Here is a 16,030-nt window from a genome sequence, read left to right as displayed (position 1 = left end):
TCTTTCTAGTGCATAACGTAAAACTGCTACACCTGAGTTGTCTTGTTTTCCATGTCCCCATCCTTCCCCCATCCCTAGGTTTCAGCCACAGCCTCCTGGGACTCCTCGGTGCATGATTCCGTTCACTTGAATAGGGTCACCCCACAAAATGAACGGATTTACCTGATAGTGAAGACCACAGTCCAGCTCAGCCACCCGGCTGCTATGGAGCTGGTATTACGAAAACGGATTGCAGCCAATATTTACAACAAACAGGTAGTAACGGGGCCTGATTGTGCCGTTTCATACATGAGCACAAAGTTTTTTCCTTCTCTCTATCACAAAGTAGTGTTTTGGGGTGTTAATACAGTGGCTGTGCAAATCGCTACCAGGTTATAATCTGATTCTCATTTATCCAAGATAACAGGGTATGAGGATAGCAGAGGTAAATGTCATCCACCAAAGGACTTTTCCACCTTGACCGATTTGAGGCCCATAATCTTAGGAAGCAGTGGAGTTATGACATTTTACTGTTTGAAAAAGGTTAAGCGCCTGGTCCGAGAGGGTTAGTGACAAAACCAGGACAAAGGCAGGCTCCAAACTGTCCTAATGCTTCCCCAGATCTCATCTCAGAGGTGCTATCAGCAAAACTGATCCTCTGAGTTGACTTCTGACTGTGCCAGGATAGATTCATTAAACCCTGACAAGATCAAGTAGAAAGACGGCAAGGGGGAAAAAGGAGCAACCACAGAAAAACCCTGGATGGGCTGCAGATTCTGCCGTCTAAATAACAGTCTAAATAAATCCCTAAATAATAGCTGGGTGTTATTGTCCTTCGGGATTGCAGATGAGGATTTTTCCATTCAGTTTTTTTCTGTTTTACTAAGTGTTGTGTGTAAATCAAAAACATAGTAATCGATGATGCTTTTACAATTTGTAAAATACTAAATAACTTATATTTTCCACATCGCTTAATTCAGCTTTCCTTTTCTACCAGAGTTTCACCCAGAGTTTAAAGAGGAGAATATCACTGAAGCATATATTTTATTCCTGTGGTGTAACCTATGAAATAGTATCCAACATACCAAAGGTAAAGTATGTATTACTTTTTAAAAATATCAAAATGTGGGACCTCCCTGGTGGCGCAGTGGTTGAGAGTCCGCCTGCCGATGCAGGGGACACGGGTTCGTGCCCCGGTCTGGGAAGATCCCACATGCCATGGAGCGGCTGGGCCCGTGAGCCATGGCCGCTGGGCCTGCGCATCCGGAGCCTGTGCTCCGCAACGGGAGAGGCCACAGCAGTGAGAGGCCTGCATACCACAAAAAGAAAAAAAAATAAAAAAATAAAAATAAAAATATCAAAATGTGAGTATTGGAGAATGCGTTAAATCTCAAAACTTTCAAATCATTGTCTCACCACAGTTTTGAGAAAAATGTTGTTCAGGTAAAAGTATTCTAATGGCCTTCTCGTCTCGTTAGGCGACAGAAGAGATTGAGGACCGGGAGACTCTAGCTCTCCTGGCAGCGAGGAGTGAGAACGAAGGCACGGCCGACGGGGAGACGTACATGGAGAAGTACACGCGAGGCGTGCTGCAGGTGGAGAACATCCTGAGCCTGGAACGGCTCCGGCAGGCAAGTAACTGCAGCATCTGGACCAGAGGGTGAGATCACCAGCCTTCACCCCAAATGGACAAAGATGAATGTATTTCCCAAACACCTTCTCTCTCAATCTGTTAGAGAAGAAAGACTTGAGTAGCTCTCTCATTAGACAAAACAGTTACTTTGACAAAATAGTAACACAAATTCAAATGACTACCTTTTATTGAACACCGCCTCAGTAATATTGATACATTATTTCACTTAATCTTCAAGATAACCCTGCAAGGTAAATACTGTCCTAATTCCCATTTGTAAATGAGAAAACTGAGGCTGACAGAAGTGAGCCAACCTGCCCAAGGTGACCCAGCTAAGAAGGGGCACAAAGTTGGACGTAAACCCAGAAAGCTTGACTCCGAAGCCCACGTGCTTAACCACATATTCTCTCCCTAATTTCTGGACCCAGATTAACTTCTGTGGCAAAAGCAGGATATTCAGGTGACTAGGTAGTGGAACTGCACAGGAGATGTCATTCAATCGAGGCAGTGGCCGACGTTATGGAAAGTGTGCTTTGAACAACAAGAGGACTAAGATTGGCATTTGTCCGAAGAATCTTCCTTCAGTCCCACCTAAACTGCTGCACGAGTGAAACACAAGCAGCATAAAAGTTGATTGTAATTTCCCAAGTGAGATATATAGTTAGTGGTATTTCATCCGTGTTTTCTCTGCCCACATGTATAAAAATCTACAACATAAATGTCTTTAGTTCTGCGGTTTTCCTGGTTTTATTTATGAGGAATGTTTTTGATAAATTAAGCAAAAAAAGAAAAAATGGATACAATACAGTTACAGTTTTGTAAATATGGGGAGAGAGGGAGTGTAGGATTGAAATGATCTTTATTTCTATACTTTCTAAATCCTCCACAATAAACGTATATTACTTCTGTCATCAGAGGAAGAAAAATAAATGTCCTTTTCAAATTTGCAGGCAGTCACGGTCAAAGAAGCGCTTTCCACCAAAGCTCGGCACCTGCGGCGAAGCCTCAGCACACCAAATGTTCATAATGTGAGCTCACCCGCGAGGGGCTGCCGCCCGCATGACGCATCTCAGGGTTTGGGGTGCAGCAAGTCAGGGGACCTCCGGTCGGGGTTTACAGGTGGGGATAGAACATTCGGCACCAGTGTGGGCATCCCAAGGTGCCAGGCCTGCTCCTCTTTTCTAGCGAAGCTTACCAGAGAGCCGTTACATGTAACGTGCCTGAGCTTTTAGTGGAATCTTAGAAATTTCTCTCCATAAAGTTATGTCCTTGAAAGAACTTTTTTGAGATGTAAATAGAATGTAGTTGGCTTAAGGATGGTCGAGTCAGGTAGAAATCCTGCTGCTAGAGCTGCTGAGTGCTGCTCTTGAGTCTGTTTACGTTCCCCGTTCCAGCTGCCCCGATGGATCTTACCGTGCTTCCCATCAGAGTGACAGGGCACCAGACTCCTCCGTAGAGACTCTTCCATAGTGCCTGGTCTTTATTTTGATTACCTTCCTCAACCATTCCATCGAGGAAATCCAGTTGACAGAAACTACGTCCAGTGGAGGGGAGCGTTGTCGTGGGAAGAAAGGACAGAGCAGTACGCGAGCACTGCACAGTAGCCTCTTTCCAGGAGCAGCAGAGAGAAAGTCAGATCCTCTCGAGGAAAACTGATATTTGCCTTCCCATTCTCAAGGACTGTCAGATAATGATGAAAAACACAGTAAACGTTTATGAAAGCTGTCTTACAGTGGTCTGAAAAGCAAATCCCTGTAATCACTTGCATGCAGATGACTTCTTCTGACCACAGTTCAGTTCTTAAACTTGATAATAGGAGACTCATATAGTTGTAAATTGAAAAAAGTCTTCTAATTAATTTAGGTGTCAAAGAAGAGATCATAATGGAAATTAGGATGTATTTAGAACTGAATGATAATAAAAAATGGTATGTATATCAGTAGTTGAGAGATGCAGCTAAAGTGGTACTTAGAGGGAAATCCTTAGCCCTGAGTTTCCTATTATTCCATTTATACTGCAGAATACTAGATGGTAGAGAAAATGAAAGAGCTAGAGCTATTGTTAGGAAATTTATAGATCTTATATTATAAATGTTATTAAAATATTAATTATATTAAAAATAATGAGGAAAACATATATCTTTAAAAGTAAGGAAAGACCACCTATGAAGTATTCTACCCCCCCAAAAAACATTGAACCTAAGTATGGTCAAGACTGTAGATCTAACTACTAATGTTTACAGGGGACAGAGGAAAATGTTAAATGATACCACAGGGATTCATTTAACAAAATCCAGACCGTGGGAAACGTTACAGGAAAAAAATGATCTAGAGAAAAGGGAAAGCTCATAAATTAAAAAAGACTTATAAGATATATCATCCAGTTGCAGTAAATTAACTATCTTGATCCTGATTAAAAATTAGCTGTGATAATGTTTATAGACATTTGACTACTAATGGGATATCTGATGCTATTTAGGAATCACTTAATTTTTTTAAGATGTGATAATGGTATTATGGTTTTAAAAAGGGAGTAGGAAAAAAGGAGTAGGAATTTCTTATCTTTTAGAGATTCATAAAGAAATATTTATGGATAAAAATATTTTAAGTTAGAAAAAGAAAATCAGAATATTTTTAAAGAGGGTAATGATAAATATTAGAGAAGAATTATAATAAAATCAAATAAATAAGGAAATAATAAATATTAGAAGAAAGAAAGAGGGAAGGAGAAGGTCATACAGCCTTCAACTATATGTGTGATATTTTATTTAGTTAGTTATGTTAAATATATAAACCACATTGATAAAACCATTCATCCCTTACAGGTCTCTTCTAGTCGACCAGACCTTTCTGGCTTTGACGATGATGATAAGGTGTGTACCCATGGGCATGGCCAGGTTATTAGTAGAATCTAAGTCTGGAAAGTTAGGATATATTGGTGTTTTTAAAATCTCTGGACTTCCCACCTTAACCTGATGCAGATCATTGTCTCTACATGTCCATTTCCAAGTTCAAATACTTGATGTGAAATTGCTATGCACTCTGAGTGTTACATTGTTACTTAGCATGACACCTGCCATATCAGGATCATACGACACATAATTGAATAAATATCTGTGTTTATGAGTCTAACTCTAAATGACTTAAGAAGGTATTACATCCACCATAGCAAAATCAAAATTATTTCAAATGCAGAAAATTAGGAACTTGAAATTAAGGACATTTTACAGCATTATCATATTCAAATATTTCTTTAACATATATTGTATGTAAATTACTATTCTAGGGACAGTAGATGATTCAAAAAGTATAAACACAGATTATGTCTTCAAGAAGTTTAAAATCTAGTCCTTGGAGATAGACATCTCCTGAGAAGTTGAAGTAGGATTAACTAAGTTTATATGATATAAAGGAGGAGGTTTCTCCCTTTACTATACCAATATCTTATGCCAGCTTGGAACTTTTAAATGTCAAGTATATGTAGAGTAATCGTACCACCACGTTTGCCTGGGGAAGTTCAAGCTTATGCCTCCTACCCAGGAAAAATATCAGTGGAACTGTTTCACTCTCAAAAGTGTTGTTGTTTGGTCTTTAAATTATTTATTCACTCCAGGTATACCTTGGGTATGATAGCACTTGTCATATTGTTCAGTACTTTTCTACATGTTAGATCTATTTAATAATAAAAATAAATGAAGAGCACATACTGCCATTAAAAAATAGAAAAAAACCCTCAAATGAGGCTTCATTTCTCTCTCTCTCTCTCTCTCTCTCTCTCTCTCTCTCTCTCTCTCTCTCTCTCTCTCTTTGGCACACTGCGTGGCATGTGGGATCTTACTTCCCTGACCAGGTGTCGAACCTGTGTCCCCTGCATTGGGAGTGCAGAGTCTTAACCACTAGACCACCAGGAAAGCCCCCATTTCTCATTTTAGAAGGACTTAATTATGGTTAACCCATGTTTCTACCTTGTAGGGTTGGCCAGAGAACCAGTTAGACATGTCTGACTACAGCCCCAGTTACCAGGATGTATCGTGTTATGGAACTTTGCCCAGGGATTCACCTCGAAGGAGTAAAGAAGGTAGTGGTGAGATTTTTTTCTGTGTTATTTCTTTATAATTTCTTAGGAAAGGCATGGAGGGAAATTTTTTTATAGATGACATATAATATGGTAGGAAGCTGAAATTCTAGTTTGCTAGATGATCCAAAACTGTCTTCTTGAATAGAACATATCCTGTTCACTTTTTTTTCTTTGTATCCATTATATCATCCAATTAATAATAGGCTTTTTGTGCAACACTTGTAATTTTCAAATCACATTTCATGTATCATTTCCTGATTTTGAAGTCAATTTTGAGACACACATATCTTATTACATTATGGTTAGATTTCATTCTTTACCAAAAGAATATCCACCTCTGTCATGTTTTTGTGCTGGAATCAAAGTATATTTTAGGAGAACATGTCTCTGGTCCCTAAGGAAATTTCAAAGCTGATACCAGAAATGAATTTGATTGATGACAACATTATTACCTAAATATAATATATAATCTCCCAATGCCCTGAAGGAAGCAGCATTCTTAGGATATGTAAATCAGCTCTGTTACCTTACTTATCCCTTATATTTTACCTACTGTGTGCCATTGTACCAGTGAATTGAGAAAATATAGAAGGAGAAAGAGAAGACCAAAAAGGTAAGAAATGAGTAAAAGCAAGAAAGAAGAATCGTCTTTCTTTAGTCATATGGAGCAGGGTGGCTTGAGGGGAAAGTGACTTGCAAGAAGACTTACACAGTGCTCACTCACTGAATATGTATTGAGCCTGTCCTTGCTATATGCACTGACAGATGCCGAGATCTTAAAATCCAACTGTGGACATGTACATAGAAAATAATAAGTTAGGAAATGATAAAATGCCAAAATGCATGTATAGATTATAAGGGCTCTGAGAATTCAGAGAGATAGAAAATCAGCATGGGGGCTTCCCTGGTGGCACAGTGGTTGGGAATCTGCCTGCCAGTGCAGGGGACATGGGTTCGAGCCCAGGTCCGGGAAGATCCCACATGCTGCAGAGCAGCTAAGCCCATGAGCCACAACTACTGAGCCCGCGTGCCACAGCTACTGAAGCCCACACGCCTAGAGCCCGTGCTCTGCAACAAGAGAAGCCCCCGCTTGCCGCAACTAGAGAAAGCCCACGGGCAGCAACAAAGACCCAACACAGCCATAAAATAAATAAATAAATAGATAGATAGATAGATAGATAGATAGATAAATAAATAAGTAAAGTTTAAAACCAAAAGAAAATCAGCGTGAGTTGAAATTGGTCTGTTAAGTGATGCTTAAGCTGGATCTTGAAGGTAGAAAATTTGGTTTCTGATTTCTTTGCTGCTGTCCAGCCCTTTGATGACTCTTTGTAACTTTGTAGATATATCTGCATTTTTGCCTACCTCCGTTTTAATGCTCAGCCAAATACAGTCATCTCTGAGTATCCACGGGGGACTGGTTCCAGGAGCCCCTGCGTATACCAAAACAACCCGAGACTGTGGAGTGCCGACTGTATATTTATTGAAAAAAAGGAAAAGCAGAGAGAGCATTTTATTCAGAAAGCATAGCATGAACAGCATATAAGTGGACCCCCGCAGTTCAAACCTGAGATGTTCAAGGGTCAACTGTATTCACATACTGATCTCTTTGTTACGCCAGATATTCCTCTGGCTTGGTCACTGCCTTGCTTCCTGTGTGTTGGTTAAAGTGCTCTGTGCCCGTAAACCCATGCCTTTTGTCTTCCCCAGGTTGTACGTCAGAGAATCCTCATGCCTTAACAGTCAGCCCTTTTAAAGCATTCTCACCTCAGCCGCCAAAGTTTTTCAAACCCCTAATGCCTGTAAAAGAAGAGCATAAGAAAAGGATGGCGCTTGAAGCAAGGCCTCTTCTAAGCCAGGAGGTAAATGCTTGACTTGTCTGTACCATGTACAACAGAATGGACGTGTTATGCCTGTGGAGAAGGAACACTGTGCATTAACAAAGTCAGATGCCACATGTTGACATGTATGGGTTATCACTCCATGGTTCCTGTTCTGGAGTAAACATCTCTTTCTCAAGCACACAGGGTCATGGGTAGAGTGTTTTGTTTGTTGTTATTGCTGTTGTTTTCTTTGTGTTTATGGCTTTTTTCAGAGTATTTATTTCAAGTGAGAAAGAGATGTCCCCTAGGTGTTTTGAAAATATGAAAGGCATTTTTTTATTTGATAAATTTGGTTATGCTATTTGCCATAGTATTTGTGTAGTCTTGTCAGATTTCATCAGTAGTTTAACTCAAGCCTGCACAGTTGTTGGCTGCACTGCTCACATGTAATACAAGTGTTTGCATTGCTTTTCTAACGTGCACGTACTTAACGCGTATGTCGGCCGTCGTTGTCTTCTGTGTGTGATGCATCTGTGTGTCTTAACCTTTGCAGAGCATGTCTCCACCTCAGGCACATAACCCTGGCTGCATTGTGCCCTCGGGAAGCAATGGCAGCAGCATGCCTGTAGAACACAATAGCAAACGTGGGAAGAAGATTGTAAGTCCTGCAACCATTTCTGTCATATTGCCTGGTGGTGGGTGTAAGGCCCTTTCACAGACAGTCATCCAAATACTTAAGAAGAAATTAAGATCTGTATTGAGCCTTGGCTTTTTTTTTTAAAAACGTGATCTTCGGTAATGAAATTTTGCATGGATGTGGCCGTGACCTGTGATTTTTCTAAGTGTTCCTTCTATTTATTTACTTATTATTATTTTGCTTAGTATAAATTTGCTTAGAAAAAGGAAAAAGCCACTTTTAATGATTCTCATCTTTAAAAAGCATAACACAGAGATCACTTTAACTAATATTGAATCTTTCTAATGAGCCTGTGCATATTGCCCAGATTCTGAAGTTAATCTACCTAGAGGAATTGCACTTACTTGGCGTAAGTATTCTTTCATTTAGCTGTGGGTGTTTGAGAGCTCTTTGTGTGTTGCCTGATGCTATTGTCAAGATTATCCTGTAGTTTGTAGCCTCTCCACCATCTATCACTGCCCATCCTCATCATCTGTACCTCTCAGGTAGCCTCTTTTAATTTGCTGGCAAAATAGATTCCAACTCCCTCGGTGTCAGTCCTGCTTTCAGGAGGACTTACCTGTATTTTACCACTGGTAGGTTGAAACTCTACCTGAAACACCTCATTCCCTAGCACTTGGTTTTCACATTTCAAATTGGAGAAATCGTTTTTAAAACACTATGTACCAGGCACTTGGGATCATAAGCGATATCTCAGTTTAAAAATGCAAGTGTATATTCTCGTGCCTGGAAAGAATTCTCTCATTCTGTGTCTCAGCTTTCACTCTCCTGTGGTTTCCTAGCCTTTGGATGCAGCTTGGAGCTGGAGCGGGCTGCTTGATGTTCACACCTGCATGCAGTCTGCTCTGTGGGCAGAGTGTGGGCCCTTTCCTTTCCCAGCGGCACCATGTCAGACTCATTCCGAAGGGTCATCAGCATGAGGTCTTTTAACCTCTAGGTTCTAGAATATGCTGCAAACGCACACTGTGTGAAGCTGACTAGAACTTGACCCGGACATGTAGCAGGCCAGGCTCCTGCATGCTTGGAGCACTAGGGGATCTTAAGAAATGACCTTCTCACTCTTCCTGTCCATTGAGGAAAGAAAGAAAGGCATCATTTTCCCCTCCCCTCTGTCCCTCTCCCCCCCACCACTGTCTCTGTGTCCTCCCTGTCCTTCTATCCCAAAGTTCCCCTCCCCCCCAGTCCCTGCTGGAGAAGAGCCTGCACGCCAACAGCTGCCCCTCATCGCTCCCAGTCTTAGCTCTTCAGTCACATACGTGACCTCCCCCTGCTTAATTAATAAAGGCTTCAGCATGGGCTAAAAAGGCCAGGTGGCTAATTTATTACCCCTTCCATTCTCTGGCTGGTTGGTTCTGTCTGTTGATTGACGTGGTACCCATCACCATGCTGCACGGGCACTAAATTTTAACCTATTTTAACAGTACATTTTGGTAGAGCACACCATCAAGGGACTGCTGGATGGCCCTTCTGGGGCTGCCCAGCAGCTGGTTTCCCTGTTCATAATTTGCATTATAGTTATTTTCTTTACTTTCCTTTTATTACTTTAAAATAAAACCCATCTCAGGACTTTTAGCTAGCAGAGGGTAGAATGGAACCAGATTCTCTTGGAAAAACCCAGGAAGTTTTGAGCAGCAGTTAGATTCTGTGTGATCAGACGCACCATGAAACCCACTAAGCAGGGTTTGATGGAACCATTTTTCTTGCTGCGACCTTACTTGAGAGACCTGCCTCTACTCTCCTTAGAAATCTAGCTCACTGCACACTCTTCATCTCTGAAACTATTGAACTGTTTGATTTATTGCAGATAGCAGCTTTTCCAGGATGTTTTGGTAGATTATAAGAATATTACTTGCTTGATCTGAGGTTCTAGTCTCTCTTTTGGAAGATTTCATTTTATTTCTCTTCTTACAAATGGATATAAACTGCTTTATTCCTGTGTTCCCTATTCACTTTCTTTCCTTTTCCACTCTTGGAAAATTAGAGGGCGAATCAGTGGTTCAGTCTGATCAAAGGAGTTTGCAATCATTTTTGAGAAGCGATATTGGGACATTGTTCCTTTTACTTTTCAGCCCATCTAGTTACCAAAGAAACCTGTCGTTTCACATAAACTATAGTAAATATAGCTGTGCTTAATTTTTTTTTTTTTTTGGCTTAAAACTACACATATTTATTCTCATGTAGCTCTGGGGCAGATGTCTGAAAAGAGTCTTTTTTTTTTTTTTTTTCCTTTGTTGTCTCATCAATTTGGGAAGATAGACAAATGTACTTTGTGTCTTCTGTGACTAAGATAAAAGCAACAGTGTGCCTTTGGAGTCTCTCTTAAATTTTTTAAGTCATGATGCAGACAGAAGAGCAGAAAGAAGGTCAGTTCTCCCTCTCTTGGGTCTTGCATAGACAGCATATGGTTTTTGTCTCTCGTTTTACAGAAGAGGAAACACGAGACTTGTTGAGTGATTTGCCCAAGGTCTCACACTTAACGAGAGCATCAGAACAAAAACCCCGTCCCTCGGCAGAATTGGGCTGACTCCAGAGGCTCCCAAAGATAGTGCAGTTTCATCACCTGCTGCTGCTGTTTCTAGAAAGGGACTGCCCTCCCCTTAGTACCACGGACAGAAGTACTGGAGACCCTTGGCTGATGGAGTCTTTCTGAAAACAGACCATCTCTCTGAGGGACAACTGATTAGAGTGGAAGTGAAAATGACTTTAATCAGGTGAAAGTCACACAGAAAGTCACTGTTTTTTTGTTCTTTTTAATTTTTTTTAAATTTATTTATTTTATTTTTGGCTGCGTTGGGTCTGCATTGCTGTGCACGGGCTTTCTCTAGTTGTGGCGAGCGGGGGCTACTCTTCGTTGCGGAGCGCGGGCTTCTCATCGCGGTGGCTTTTCTTGTTGCAGAACACGGGCTCTAGGCGCGCGGGCTTCAGTAGTTGTGGCATGCGGGCTCAGTAGTTGTGGCTCGCGGGCTCTAGAGCACAGGCTCAGCAGTTGTGGCTCACGGGCTTAGTTGCTCCGTAGCATGTGGGATCTTCCCGGACCAGGGCTTGAACCCGTGTCCCCTGCATTGACGGGAGGACTGTTAACCACTGCGCCACCAGGGAAGTCCAGAAGGTCACTGTTTTAATGTGGGTTTTGATTCCTTCTTAAAATCAAGGTGTTTTGTCTATAGGTAAATATCAGCCACATAAACTAAATCTCAAAAATCAAATCATGAATATTGTAGCTGTAGAGAAGCTTGAGAACTTGACTCCATGTCCCACTTTTAGGAAGAGTTTTCATTCTTTTTGTCCTTAAGACACAGTAGGAAGGTTCTTAGTTTAGTATCCTTTAAAGTAAAATGATAAATAATGTTTCTGGTATAAACTGTTTATCTAATATATAAAATAGATAAACAGCAAGGTCCTACTGTATAGCACAGGGAACTATATTCAATACCTTGGGATAACCTATAATGGAAAAGAATCTGAAAAAGAGTATATACTATATAACTGAATCACTTTGCTGTACAACAGAAACTAACACAACGTTGTAAATCAACTACACTTCAATTAAAAAATAAATAAAATGGGGCTTCCCTGGTGGCGCAGTGGTTGAGAATCCACCTGCCAGTGCAGGGGACACGGATTCAAGTCCTGGTCCAGGAAGATCCCACGTGCCATGGAGCAACTAAGCCCGTGTGCCACAACTACTGAGCCTGTGCTCTAGAGCCTGCGAGCCACAACTACTGAAGCCCGCGTGCCTAGAGCCCGTGCTCCGCAACAAGAGAAGCCACCGCAATGAGAAAACCACACACTGCAACAAAGAGTAGCTCCCACTCGCCATGTGCAGCAATGAAGACCCAACACAGCCAAAAATAAATAAATAAATAAATAAATAAATTTTTTTAAAAGAAAAAAAAATTTTTAAATAATAAATAAAATGTACAGAACCAAGAGATACTATCTCCCCCCATCCCCCCAAAAAAATCTAACCAAATTCCCTTAAAATACAATTTAAGCCAATTAAGTCTTCTTTTCTCCTTGGAAGGCATAACTTCATAAACTTTCCATCTCCGTTTACATGTTAGAAAATGATTCATCTCTACTCAGTTTTCTTTCTTCTGGAACTAGTTGTCTCCACTCCTTTAGCCTTTCTCTTTAGGTCACTCCCCTAACCCTAACCCCACCCCAAGTGCATAACTAGGTACTGATCCCTATTTATTTTTGTAGACTCTTCAGTTTTACTAAGGTCATTCTAATCCTTTAGGAATAATTGTTTATCTTTGTGATTTTCATAAGTGTATACCTATTTCTACACATTAAACTCATGCTTGAACATTTCACTCAGCAAAGTTGTATTTTAGGATGACAGACCTTTCCTCAGTGTTAGGAAGAAATAACTTCAGGCATAAAAAGAGGCCCCGAATTATAAATTCTCATCTTCAAATTTGGTTTTCCTTGCAACAGCTAACTTTTTCATAATTAATTGCATCAGAGACTCTTGGGCTTGGGGATTATGTTTCTTTGCCAGCTTCAATTAGAAGGAAATATAAGAGAAACAAACACCTGAAATCCAATTTTGAGTCTAAACAAGTCAGGTAAAGAATCTAGAAAATGTAGCGCAGGTGACTGGTTCCGGCAGTTCTGTCCAATTTTTGCTCCTTTACTAAACGTTTCCTCCCAACATTAGGGAGAGATCTCTCTACCCCACCCCCTTTTTAACAGTGCTGTTTAATTAGAACACAGCTAAAGATAAGACCGAGAGGTTAGTGTTGCCAAAAATTTTGTTTTGCTGACTTCTGGAATTTTATCACTGATATTTGATAGTCACCTTTGATTAACAGACAAGGAATTAAGACTACTGATGCTTTTAAATAATTTATATTCAAGCTATTTTAAAATCTAAAAAGAGTGTTAAGCTATTTTTTAGGTATTTAGCATCTTATGAGATAGAAAAGAAAATTATTGCTATAAAATTCAGCAGATGAAATTTATGTTCATTTGTAAACTTCCATCTGCTCTATCCGTGGAGCGTGCTTTTCCTCACCCTCCCCATCCTTCTCTCTTCCTCACCTCTTCTCTCTCTTTTTCTCTCTCTCGAAATGAGTAACGTTAATGTTTTGGTTCCAGGTCTTTACAGTTACTCTGTTGTTATACTGATGGAAATTTCATCCACCCAGCAGTGTCCAGGGTTATCCTTCGAGCAAGGACCACAGTCATAACTCCCCAAGGGTAGGGACCATGCCTGTCTTTGCTCAGCATTGGTATTCCCAGTTCTTAGGACAATGACTGGCATGTAGAGGATGCTTGATGAATATTGTTGAATGAAAGTCACGTTTAAAAGAGAAAAGGAATAGTTGCAATGTTATCAGATGTATATGAGGTTAATTAGAAATGACTAGATAGTAATATCATTTACTTTTATTTGAAAATAAAATGCCCATGTGTTTTATATTGTTTTCCACCAAATTTAAAAGAATCATTCACTCAGGGAGAGAGATTGGAAGATGATAACAGCCACTCTTGCATATTTACCAATCTTTATAAACAGAATCCTAAAGCTATTTGACAAAAGAGATTTTCATTTAACTCTCACTATCTTCCTCACTTTCTAGTCAAATCCTCTTCCATGCTTCTCAAAAAAATTGTCAGATTAATTCAGTATTTTACAGACTTACAGTATTTAGTGTAATACTGAGAATGGATGTTGAAATCGTGTTCTTTTCCCTTTCGCTGTTGGGGTGTCTTTATTTACGGCCCTTCCTCCCCATAAAATAGCTCTGACATGTTTTGCAAATCATCGTATTTATCTGCACTTTGCTCCCCAAGGTGAGGATTGTAAGAACATATGAAACAGCAGCTCTTCTCTGCCTCTGGCTGTCCCTCTACTCATTTAATTAGAAAAGAGAACATCTCCAACTGAAAACTAATCATGAGGCACTAATTAAAAGTCTACTGCACTTCCTTCCATCCTTTCCTTTAAACCAGGGGAGGAAAGGTTTCTAATTATTAGTGAGTGAGCACAGAAGAAATAAATCTTTTCATCTTGGATGGTAATGGGTTCATGGTCCCAGACCTCTGAGGATAATGTACCTTTGTCCACGACAGGTGACAAGATTTAACCAAACTCAGAAAACAAAAACAAAAAACACTATAAACATGTGAAGGTGAATGCCTTTAACAGTAAAGTGTTTACAACCTGTCTCAACAATGCAGTTGCTATAAGGAGCTCGTGGCTGACGTTTGCTTCATTTCTGTAGGACTCTGAAGAGGAGGAAAACGATCTAGAAGCTCTTAACCGGAAGCTGATAAGTTCACAGCCTTACGTACCTGTGGAGTTTGCCGACTTCAGCGTTTACAATGCCAGCTTGGAGAACAGAGAGTGGTTTTCTTCTAAAGTTGATTTGACGAACTCAAAGGTCCTGGAGAAAGAAGTGTCCTGCAGTCCCACTACCAGCAGCATCACCAGTGGCTACTTTTCCCACAGTGCCTCCAATGCCACCCTGTCTGACATGGTGGTCCCTTCTAGTGACAGCTCAGATCAGCTGGCCCTTCAGACAAAGGATGCAGACTCCAGTGAGCATCCCGGAGCATCACTTGTGCATGACTTCAGACCATCCTCAAACAAAGAGTTGACAGAACTAGAAAGAGGCTTGGTAAAGGATAAGATAACTATGGTGCCACTCAAGGAAAACAGTGCCTTAGCCAAAGGGAGCCCGTCATCCCAAAGCATCCCTGAGAAAAACTCCAAAACCTGCTGTAGGACCAGCTCATGTTCAGAACAAGATGCCTGCTCCAGCAAAAATGGCCAGCCGGCCAGGGAATTCTGCCCCAGGGAGGTGACCATAGAACACACCACAAACATCCTCGAGGACCATTCTTTCACAGAGTTTATGGGTGTGTCAGATGGGAAAGATTTTGATGGTTTGACAGATCCTTCTGCTGGAGAACTTTCGAGTAGGAGGAACCTACCAAATACAGTGGACAGTAAGAGTGTCTCCGATGGGCCACAGGACCCTGGCCAGCTGTGTCCCTCGGCAGAGAGTGACCAGGTGATAAATCCCAGGGGCAGTCTTTCGGGTCCTGTGCTGTCAACGAGGGCACCTAATGGTGCCCCAACTGCCAGAGGCCTTTCATCACAGTGACTTAGTAGGAGAGCTTCATTCAGATGTTTTCTGACAGGGACAATGGGCCCACTTGGCGACCAAGTTCACATGCTGCCCAGCTGGCTGGCTATGGCGGAGCAAGTCTGCTTTCATAGTTTCCGAGTGGGGTTATGACATATGTAGGACCAGCATATGGGTTCATGTTGAATTAAGTGTTCACCTCGATAAGGATCAGTCAATCTCGTGTTCACTCCCCGAGATGTTTAATTACGGGCTCTCCCAAGGTATCCTGGTAGCATCTACCATATTTCATCACATCTGTGATTTCTTTGATTTTTAGATACGCTATTATTTTATGTATCATTAAAGCAAATACTTCCAATTAAACTATATCATATCAGCAGTTTCAGAGATGTTAAAAAGCATGGGGTGGTGGGGGGGGAGAGATGCATTGCGGATTTGATAAAATACATCCATTTGGTGCCCGTAGGATAAAAAATGCTTTGGGGAAGCATAGGTGAATTCCCTGAGCAATTTAAGTGTGGGCTTTGGAAGTTACCCAGGTTGGTTTATTACAGTGTTTAATTTTCGTATTGGAACAAAATGGGTTTTTGCTAATATTCCTAAGGAAAATAGTGAATTATATAATTAAGAGTACCACCATCTCTTCCCATTCAGGGTCACTGTTTTGATCCCACACCCCAGCCATAGCTGTGTAAGGGGTATGGGAGTGCCAGTC

The 16,030-nt window shown here is 40.9% G+C and overlaps 1 protein-coding gene across 1 annotated transcript in view; it reads left to right on the top strand.

Annotated features, from left to right (window-relative positions):
- Window positions 1-15,678, top strand: part of KIF13A (kinesin family member 13A) — a 213,938-nt gene extending 198,260 nt beyond the window's left edge. The window contains 10 exon segments of the mRNA XM_060111361.1: window positions 79-255; window positions 977-1,069; window positions 1,458-1,614; window positions 2,567-2,640; window positions 4,437-4,484; window positions 5,584-5,689; window positions 7,400-7,551; window positions 8,066-8,170; window positions 14,446-15,243; window positions 15,245-15,678. Coding sequence (XP_059967344.1) covers window positions 79-255; window positions 977-1,069; window positions 1,458-1,614; window positions 2,567-2,640; window positions 4,437-4,484; window positions 5,584-5,689; window positions 7,400-7,551; window positions 8,066-8,170; window positions 14,446-15,243; window positions 15,245-15,364 — 1,830 coding nt within the window. The 3' untranslated portion in view covers window positions 15,365-15,678.
- Window positions 15,679-16,030: the final 352 nt, after the last annotated feature.

The sequence above is a fragment of the Mesoplodon densirostris genome, chromosome 10 (assembly GCF_025265405.1).
Source record: "Mesoplodon densirostris isolate mMesDen1 chromosome 10, mMesDen1 primary haplotype, whole genome shotgun sequence".
Taxonomy (NCBI): Eukaryota; Metazoa; Chordata; class Mammalia; order Artiodactyla; family Ziphiidae; genus Mesoplodon; species Mesoplodon densirostris.
Note: the sequence above shows the minus strand (reverse complement) of the source record. Positions and strands in the feature narration are given on the sequence as shown.